Consider the following 9,684-nt stretch of genomic DNA (forward strand, 5'->3'; position numbering starts at 1 on the left):
ATGCGCTGAACACAAATCGCAAATTAATACTTTTTTAAATATTTGATTGTTCTTAATCGAGATAGATGAGCTTTGGACCAATTGGGGGGTTACAGCCCCCCCTCCCCCCCTGTTTTAACCCATAATTTGATATTTTACAGTAAGATTTGAAATTTTCCTGAAAATAATTGATTTGCCAGTTTTAGTGGCTTTATGTGTGTGATCTGCAGCAAACAGTATGCCTACTGCAGTTTAACCCCCGAAGCAATGCTTGTGTGCGGGAGTGAAAGTAAAAATTTACTAACCTGATTAAGGATTCAGCCTACTTTTTAATATAAATGCCTGATGAAATACTGAATGGATCGTACTTTACCGGACCACCCGTCTCGGCCCGTGATTACTACGCACGCCTAGCCTAACTACGCACTCATACTTCTCTACGTGCGGACGAAAGGTATTTCCGCGGGCGACTTCGCGCACAGCGCAAGCCAGCGGCGAGGCGAGGTGAGCGAGAGGTGTTGGTTGAGGGTGGGTAGGGGATTTAACTTTGGTGGACCACCATGTATCATACCAACAGTGGGGGGGAGGAAATCTGGAACCAATAATAAAGAAAACACACAAATGCAAACAATAACATGAGCGGACAATCGTGTTTACATATATATATCAATGTAACAATAGTGGGGGGTTTCAGGGGGGCTAGCCCCCCTGGCAACAATAATTTAAAAACACACACACACATATATATATGAGCCATTGCCAAAACGTGGGGAAAAACACATACATCTCACATAAGTGTGCATAAAATGTGATGTATTAGTCATTAGTATTTATTCCTCCAAAACTTATACATGTTAAATATAGAATGTAGAACCTACATTAGCAGTTTCAGACCCAGTGTCAGCTTTACAATCTTGAGTTTGTAAATTTTGTGCCAAAAATGTTCGTTTTTTTGTGATTCCTGGACTGTCATTTTGAGCACACCAATGCAAACTTCCAAGAATGTCCAAAATTTAGTATTTTTGGGTGTTTTTTTTTTAACCTGTGCTTTGATCCTATGCCATTTGTGATCGAGAAAGGTTCACTTGCTCAAGAAATCAATTTATTTGTTTGCAAATAAACGAATAATTCGGAAAACTTGTGCGTCAGTCATGTCGTCACATACCAGGTGTTTCATAAAACACCATTATTTTTCACCAGAATCACAACAGCTGGTTAAATCTTTTTGCTTTTCATCGTTTATTCAATACTTCAAAAGCTGACTGTGATGCACGAAAGGAACATCGGGTTTCTAGATCTACGATTTCGGTCGGCTGTTTAACATTCGCCGTGATTGGCGTCACTTTGCGACGTACCGGAAGTCTGAATTTTAGCCTACTTTTGTTTTGAACGGATCATCAACAGTGCCCGGATATAATTGTTTTCTTGAGTGACTTCCCCTTACCCGCTCCCCCAGAACAGCGGAAGCAATGGGGAAAAGAGAAAAACGAAAGTAGTCATTGCCGTCAGTCTCCGGTTACGCACAAGAATATTGCGTTGAATGTGACGTACTGGACTGTTTTGCGTGTTTTTAGGCTACCTATTGAATATTTTAGTAAAATTGCGGTGTTAACATTGGATTCCTAGAACAAGAGTGTGATGTGTGAACAAACTTCGAGAAACGGATCATTTATGTGAGTATAGATTTAGCTTTTGTGCTTAGTGATGACGTTTGGGGTGTCGTCATGCAGCCGTACAAGACTGACTGACGTACTAGAAATTACATTGTCCTAAGAGCAAACATTTTTTATGTCATGTGTGCTCTCTTTACTCAAACAAATAGACAAACATGTCCTTGTTTATCTGTCTAACTCAAAAGTGCACATTTGTTCTTTGTTGGCATGATATAATATGCCTTTTTCCAATACATTGTGTCATCATTGTTATGTACAAGTAATATTTTTCATAATTGCTAATATCAATAAGTTTTCAACATATATTTCATATGCAAGATTCATTTAGAAACAAAATACGCCTTTATTGATCTGTGTATCTCATAGTGCAAATTTGTTCTTTGTAGGCATGATTTTACCTTTTCCCAGTATGTTTTGTCATCACTGTTATGTACGAGTACTGTTTGTCATAATTAGCAATGTAATTGTGATTGTCCACTGTCTTTGATATGACCTGATATCTGTTTCAAAGCAAAAGAAGCCTCTCCTGTTTGTTTTTTTAATTCTAAAAGTATGCATTTCTCTCTGGAGGCATGAATTTGTCTTTTCCTGTACATTGTGTCATCATAGTACAAGTCATGTTTGTCATCACTGTTATGCACAAGTCAGCCCCATTGATGTTGTGCTTTTGCCTCATATTAGTTTAAAAATTGTTTTACACATGTGTTTTTCTGGTGCTGAGGCTTTGTGTGTATTTGTACAGCCTTTCACTATTGTGATGTGTTGTCCATGATAATGTCCAATGTGTATCCTTTCTTGTACATAACAATGATGACATGTTCTGTGCACTGCGTCATTGTTACAATGCTTGTCATTCATATTACCATTATGGATGGAGTTCATAGTGTACAAGTCTTTGTTAACTAAGCAAATGGAATTTAAAGTCTATAATTTGCCTTGCTGCTTATCTGTTTTTGTCATCACTGTTACATACAAGAAATACAGTGGTTGCCGAACCAATAGACCCATATCACCAAAACCCTACATCTCCTTGCTCTGATACTCTGGAGGAATATGAGCACTAAATGTCAATCTGTGACTGACAGAAAAGGGAGTCAAATTGGTAAAAAAAAAAATTTGGAACCACGGAGTCTCAAGAGAGTCTCACGTTTTGGAAATTGCTCATATATATATAAACAACAACATGAGCGGACCATGGAGCTAAGTGGACAATCGGGGTAGATTTAATTAGAGTTGGAACAGGCCGAGCCTTGCTTCACAGCACTCGCCAAGTGGCTAGCAGGACCGAGGGGTTTGCAATTATGCAAATGAGCTCTCGTGCGCATCTCTCACCCTTCATTGTACTTTGCCGGACCAGGAGTAGGCCTAGCCTAGCAGAGTCGTGACAAATTAGCCTCAAAGTGTCAGGGTCGTGGGTCAAAGTCAAAGGGCACGGTGGCATGGTTGTGATGACTGAAAAACCCGGTAAGAGACGTCAGTTGGTTGTTGGCAGTCGAAGGGTGAGGACGTAGAAAACTGAGTAGGAGAGTGAGTAACGGAGCTCGGAAAAGAAGAATAGTGGGCTACTAGGCACCAGGGGCACCATAGCGAAAGTAGTTCCGACCGGTGGTCCAGTAAAGTACAATCTTACCGAAATGGAAGTGGCTATTCTCACCCGGGGTGAGAATAAAAATACGATCTACCTCTCACCCCGGGTGAGACTTGCCAGCATAGGCTATTCTCACCCGGTGTGAAACAGGACCTGTTTTTCCTCATTTCGGAATACTGTCTATCTGTGTGGATGATCAAATTGATAAAAGCCACACAAAAATTACGTTATATATAGTCACAAAAGTAAGCTAATTTGATCGTCTTCAAAGATGCTCTACTATGGCTATTTCACTGTTCGAATCGAGCCGAACTACGCGGGTCGTTATTTTGTTTTGCCCGGAAGTTCTCGAAAGATCTACTCCTTCCCTCTCTCTCTCTCTCTGTCTCTTTCTGAATACTGTCTATCAGTATGGACGATCAAATTGACCAAAACAAAGTTAAAAAATGATGTTAAAAAACAAAACTACATTAATTTGGTAGTCTACAAAGATGTTACGGCTATTTAACTTTCCAAATCGAGCCGAACTACGCGGGTCGCCATTTTATTTTGCCCGGAAGTTCTCGCGCTACTCCTCTCTCTCTCTCTTTCTCCACTGCCCACAGACAAAATTGCACGCTTTTAGTTTTTAGGCTAACTCTAACAGAAGTAGATCTAGATCTAGAACGTTTGTTCACGGCACAGAATTCTACAATTCTGATATCACAGAGTAGAATTCTGTGGTTCAGGGTGAACGCTTCACTGGTTGGCCTAGCTATAACGGTGAACGCCCACCGGGTGAGAATAGCCAAAAGACTCGCCTGCGCTCTATTCTCACCGGGGGTGAGAATAGACGAGGCCTACCGAAATACTCAGGATCAGGTCTGAATCAGAGGTAAAGATTTTAAAACACGAAAAAGTAGGCAATCGCCTGCATTGCAGCTTGCTGTTCTCAGCAGAGACGATCATGCATTTACACTAACACACCGTAACAACGTCAACGCACAGTATAGTAGTACAGTGCTCACAGGATACACAGAAATTCACCTGTTATCACTCTTAATTTGAATAACGACAACCTTTTCTCTAACTTTCAGCAGTTTTCTTTTAAAGTTAAAGTCAACAAATCAGTGAAATGAAACAACGAAGTGGAAGAACAGCAACAGACTGTCAGAGCAATGAGTCTGACATTAAAATCGTTATATTAATTATTAGCCTACCTTTTTTCGGCAGCACAACATTAAATGTGGGATGGTATCTTTATAAGACAAACTGTTATCAAAAATTCACCCTTCTGATTGTTTTTATCAAAATTCTCGAGCTCGATTTATCAAAAATATAGACAGGGGTCTAGATCTAGATCTAGATAGCTAGACTCTAGATCTAGTCTTGCCTAGTGTCATTTGTTTTTGTAAATATGTTTGTGATGGCCATCGATCTTTTATCATCAAGTGGGTTACAGTTATGTCCCCTTGGTTTATTTTTTAAAAATCCAGAAATTCAGAAAAAGGTGAAAATGACAAAACAATATTTGATTTAAGGAGGCGGAATGGAAAATGGAAAGATAAGAACCCCGGAAACATGCTTGTGGCTTTTGGTCAATCCATTTGTATTGATGAGAGAGAAGCATTCTTAATTAACAAGGGCACAAAAAAAAACTGGAAGCTGCAATTATAATGATAATGTTCAAAGTCTCATGAAATGAGAGGAAAATAAACAAGTGCAGTCGTATTATACAATAGGCCTAAATCAAATGAAAGGTCTCGGATCAGAACCATCAGGAAGAGACAACTGATACTCTTTTGGCCACATAAAGAAAATGAATTGACTTAATAAACTGATGTTACTAAATTAGGTAAGATTGAAGAATACCGGACCAGCGGACTGACTTTGCCTATGTCTTAACCTTAGGAATTCATAATTTTCCCGTTTTTAATCTCTCAATGGAGAATCTCGGACCGGTAGATTCTAGATCTATTCATTAAAATTTTGTCAGGGGGGAGACCCCCCCTGAACCCCCCTTCCCCCTCCTCCACCCCAACCACCCGCTCCACCTACCCCACTTTCTCGTGCAATAATAAACGGGTGGTCCGGTATTCTTCAACCTTCCCTAAATTACAAAAAAAGGAAGAAGAAGAAGGGGAATGCTAATAATAAAATGACAAGCATAAGCTTCGTAACAGTATTTTAGAAATAATTGTGCCAACAATCATCATCATCATCTTCATCTTCATCATCATCTTCATCATCATCATCATCATCATCATCAAATAAATTGGAAAAAACACGAGATCCACTTTCAGTGAATTGTGTTCCGGTCGGTGAGGCGTGAGGTCATTTTATTTGGTTCCGGTGTCGGCGAGAGAGCTATTGTGGCAGGGGCAAAGGGTTAAAGGTTAAAGATGAGCGTTGTTGACATTACTCTCGCTTAAATAGGGAGCTTGTTGGGGTGTTACTGGAACAGTCGGCTGTGAATAGAGAGCAGCAAGCAGCTATTTTTTATGTGTGACTTTTGTCAGTTGTAACAGCTGTGAGTGCCATATTCGTCAGTAAAAGAGGTAAATTTTTACCTATGCACCCATGCATTGTTGGCATTGATTTGAGATTGAGGGCTAAACTGCCATACTTACTTTTTGCTGCAGAAGAACACATTATATTATCATTCATTAATTATTATTATAAATTTATTTATATGGCATGGCCACTAAAACCCTTGCAAATCCATTGTTTTCAAGTAAATATAAATATCAATCCTAATTGCCAAAACATCAAATCATTGTGAAATGCAGGGGGGCATGCCCCCCTGAAACCCCCCAGATTCTTTTTAGGTCAGGGGGCGACCCCTGAATTGAAATCCCATACATACATGATACACTGACACAGTCAAACCTGTGTAAGACAACCACCCATTGTTTGTCAAGGAGAAAAGTGGCCGTAGCTAAGACAGGTGGCCGTCTTAGGCAGGACTCATCAAGATGAAGAAAACAAACCATTCATATCTGAGGTCCCAATCGGAAGTAGCCGCATTGTTATTGTTTTGGAAGTGCCTATTTGCAACGCCGCATTGCGATTAGCGCCAGTGCTAATAAAACGCCGCGTTGCGATTAGCGCCAATGCTAAATAAAACGCTGTGTCGCCGTGTGTAAAACATTAGGAAGTGCCTATTTGCAACGCCGCGTTGCCATTAGTGCCAGTGCTAAATAAAACGCCGTGTTGCCATTAGCATCATTAGCGCCCGTGCTAAATAAAACGCTGTGTCGCCGTGTGTAAAATATCAGGCTTCTGCACTCTTTTATTGGAAGTTCTGATGGCCGAAGTGACAGCGCGTCTGCGCTTGAAGTCAGACCGTTACCTTTTTAGCTTGAGTTCGATCCCGGTCCTGGACGGGTTTTTTTTTTGTACTCTTCTCGACTGACCAACAAATTTTTTCCCATAATTATAACTTGTTGCTTTGTAGTTTTGTTCATGTAGTGATGAAGCATGCACATTCTGGTTTTGTCCCCAAGAGGAGCTCTGTACAAAAAGTAGGCCTTATTATAGAGGTTAGACCAATTTAGTTAAAGTTCAACAGTGGCTTTGGTCTGTGAGTCTAATTTTTTTGGCCGGCACTATTTCTCCGAACGTTCGGGAAAATAAAGCTGGGCACCATTTCTCCGAACGTTCGGGAAAATAAAGCTAGGCACTATTTCTCCGAACGTTCGGGAAAATAAAGCTGGGCACTATTTCTCCGAACACTCTGAAATCTAATCCTTTCTCGCAAATTTCGGATATTATATAGATCTATAATTATAGTATAGGCCTACCAAAGACTGTTCGTATACAATATGGTTCAAGCGGTCCAAAAAAGGTCCACAGTAAATATTTATATAAAGAAATGCTACAGTTCCAAACAGTTTTTCGCTACGCTACAGATATGGCGTGTTGCCTATGTTGCTCTTAAACGTAATGTGTTGTGTTCACTCGTGTGCTGTCTAGATCTAGATCTAGATCTACGGAGGGTTATTGATAACGACACGATAGAACTACTGCGACCAATGTACTGACACTGGCAAAGCCCCTTAATGTGTGTGATTCCATAATTTACATGTAATATCCTGTACTTTTTTTTAAATTACGCACATTTAGGGTTAAAACAGCCAATCTTCTTCGGACAGGTGGACACTCGCCCTTATTTTTTAATGTTTGTTGTTGTTTATGGGCTGTTCTAATTTTGATTTCTTTCTGTTGTGAAACCTTTCTTTTTCACGTTTTTACACTCATCTAAAAATCTCTAGGCGAGCTCTTGAAAATTGAAATAGATATAGACCCAAAAATTTGCTCCTGTGTGTGTGTGTGTGTGTGTGTGTGTGCGCGCGCGCGTGTGTGTGTATGTATGTGCGTGTGTGAGTATGTCTGTGTGTGGTTGTAAGTGGAGAGTGAGGAGTGTGTGTGTGTGTTTGTTTTTCGGGCTTTATTTCAGCCTTTATTCAGTAACAGTTCAAAGTATACAAAATAGAAACACAGGATCCATTCACTCCAGGGCTCATGAGTTATTCGTCTCTTTCAGTTTTACTCATTCATTCAATTCCCGTGTTCTCTCCCGCGGCTCATCCCTGTCCGCATGACTTTCATACCCCACCCCCTCCCTCCAGGCACACACAAAGAAAATCTCACTCATTCCCTTGCACCCTGCGAACCATGGACAATAATATAGGCAAAACACTGCCTGAGCTGCATTCCTTTCTTTCGTGAGCTGTGGACCAGGCCAGGGGGGGTCGGTGTCGTCGTCTTGTAGTTGCTGTCGCCTGTGGATACTCTCGCACATTCTTCCTTTCACCCGCTCTTTCACTCACACTGTCTCTCCATCCACAGCTCAGTTCGTCATACGTTCAAAAGTTGCCCACTAGTCATGTTTAGTTAGTGTTCAAAAGTTGCCCACTAGTCATGTTTAGTTAGTGTGTGTACATGTGCATGATGGTGGTGTGTGTGTGGTGGGTGTTACTGAAGGTTGTCTGTAGGCGGGCTTGCCATGCGGTGTTCCTTCCCAGATCAGAGGCAGAATGAAAGTTGGCGCCGAACTCTCGCAATAAATAGGCAAAAAATCACGAGACCGGAAGCCGGAAACCGTTCGGAGAAATAAAGATCGGCACTATTTCTCCGAACGTTCGGAGAAATAGTCACTCTGAATTTTTTTTAATGCTCAGGAGAAGGAAAAAAAACCTTCAGGGACTGGGATTTGATTCCATGCTTGGAAGCACTGAACATTAGACTTAGAGAACGTAGGCAGTAGACGGCTTACGTTCTCTAGGCCTTACTTAAAGTTTGAGTTGCACCGTCTTGTTATTGTTATCCAAGCGTCTTTCGACTTAAACTTGCTCAAACTCTAACTCAAAGTCAAATGATTATGATGAGAGATGAACAAGACAAGATCTACGTCTAGTCTACTTTTGTGCAAACAATGTCAAAAACAATTGTTAGATCTAATCTAGAATCTAGATCTAGATCTAGATCTAGATTTTTCTAGATCTAGATCTAGATTTAGATCTACCCAATATTGATCGCGACAACATCATAAAAAAAGGAGTCAAATCCTAGGAGGTTTATCAAGAAACAGGGAAAGCTTCCACAATTCAGGCAGAACTACAATATTATCATGTAGAAACAACGGCTACTTGATCTACATCTAGATTCTAGTGCTGGCGTTGCAAATAGCACGGGAGCTATTCAGAAAGCGGCGTTGCAAATAGCGCCTGCCTATTGTTTTTGTTGTTGTTGGTTTGTATTTTGTTGCTGATTTTGCGCAAGGGTGACAATAAAATGAATTGTACCAGACAAGGAGGACCGAGTGCCATGTTAAAACAAACACATTGGTCGCCACCACTCGGAGAACGAGCGATGCTTCTGTCACAAGTTCATGTTGACGCCCATTGTTAATTTGCTACAGACCGGGTAAACAGTGACCACTCATCTCACTTACGGTTTGTGTATGAGATCTGGGTGGGGCTTATGGGTTATGAGGGATCACACACTTACCTCACCAGCAGCTGAAAATTGGTAGCTATTGGTCAACAGAGGGAGGGGCCTACGCAACATGATCAGTTGGAGGGACACCTAACAACAACGACAGGGGATTGAATTATGACGGCTCGCCCACAACGCCAGGGGCCAATGCGCAATTTATGAGAAAACGTAATGGAGTCACTAAGGTGGCTGTCTAAGACAGGTGTTATTACTTAGTGTGATAGGGGTTGTTGGTTGTAAATAAATGTCAACACTCTTTGTGACTTGACGAGGACTTTTAATAATCAAGCACAATGAAGACATACGTCAGACGATGCATGACTGGAACAGAAACGGAACAGAAATAAAGCAGATGAATATACTTACTTTACTTTTACTTTTTTCTTCCGCTTGTACCCTGGGGTGTCGCGGGGAGACACAGGTGTCTGTCTGCAGCAAGTCGTGTGGCCTGTAGGAGGGACATCC

The 9,684-nt window shown here is 41.0% G+C and overlaps 2 protein-coding genes across 2 annotated transcripts in view; one reads left to right on the forward strand and one right to left on the reverse strand.

Annotated features, from left to right (window-relative positions):
- The window catches only part of LOC101849974 (leucine-rich repeat-containing protein 57), a gene marked incomplete at its 5' end in the record, with an annotated part of 27,080 nt that extends 22,486 nt beyond the window's left edge, over positions 1–4,594 (reverse strand). The window contains 1 exon segment of the mRNA XM_005089522.3: positions 4,440–4,594. Within this exon segment, the coding sequence (XP_005089579.1) occupies positions 4,440–4,460 (21 nt within the window).
- Positions 4,595–5,581: 987 nt separating this feature from the next.
- LOC101850379 (alpha-mannosidase 2C1) overlaps positions 5,582–9,684 on the forward strand; it is a 97,529-nt gene continuing 93,426 nt past the window's right edge. The window contains exon 1 of the mRNA XM_005089523.3: positions 5,582–5,777. The gene's annotated coding sequence lies outside the window, so the exon portion shown is untranslated. The remainder of the gene's footprint in view (positions 5,778–9,684) is intronic.

This window comes from Aplysia californica, unplaced genomic scaffold (assembly GCF_000002075.1).
Source record: "Aplysia californica isolate F4 #8 unplaced genomic scaffold, AplCal3.0 scaffold00006, whole genome shotgun sequence".
NCBI classification, from domain to species: Eukaryota; Metazoa; Mollusca; class Gastropoda; order Aplysiida; family Aplysiidae; genus Aplysia; species Aplysia californica.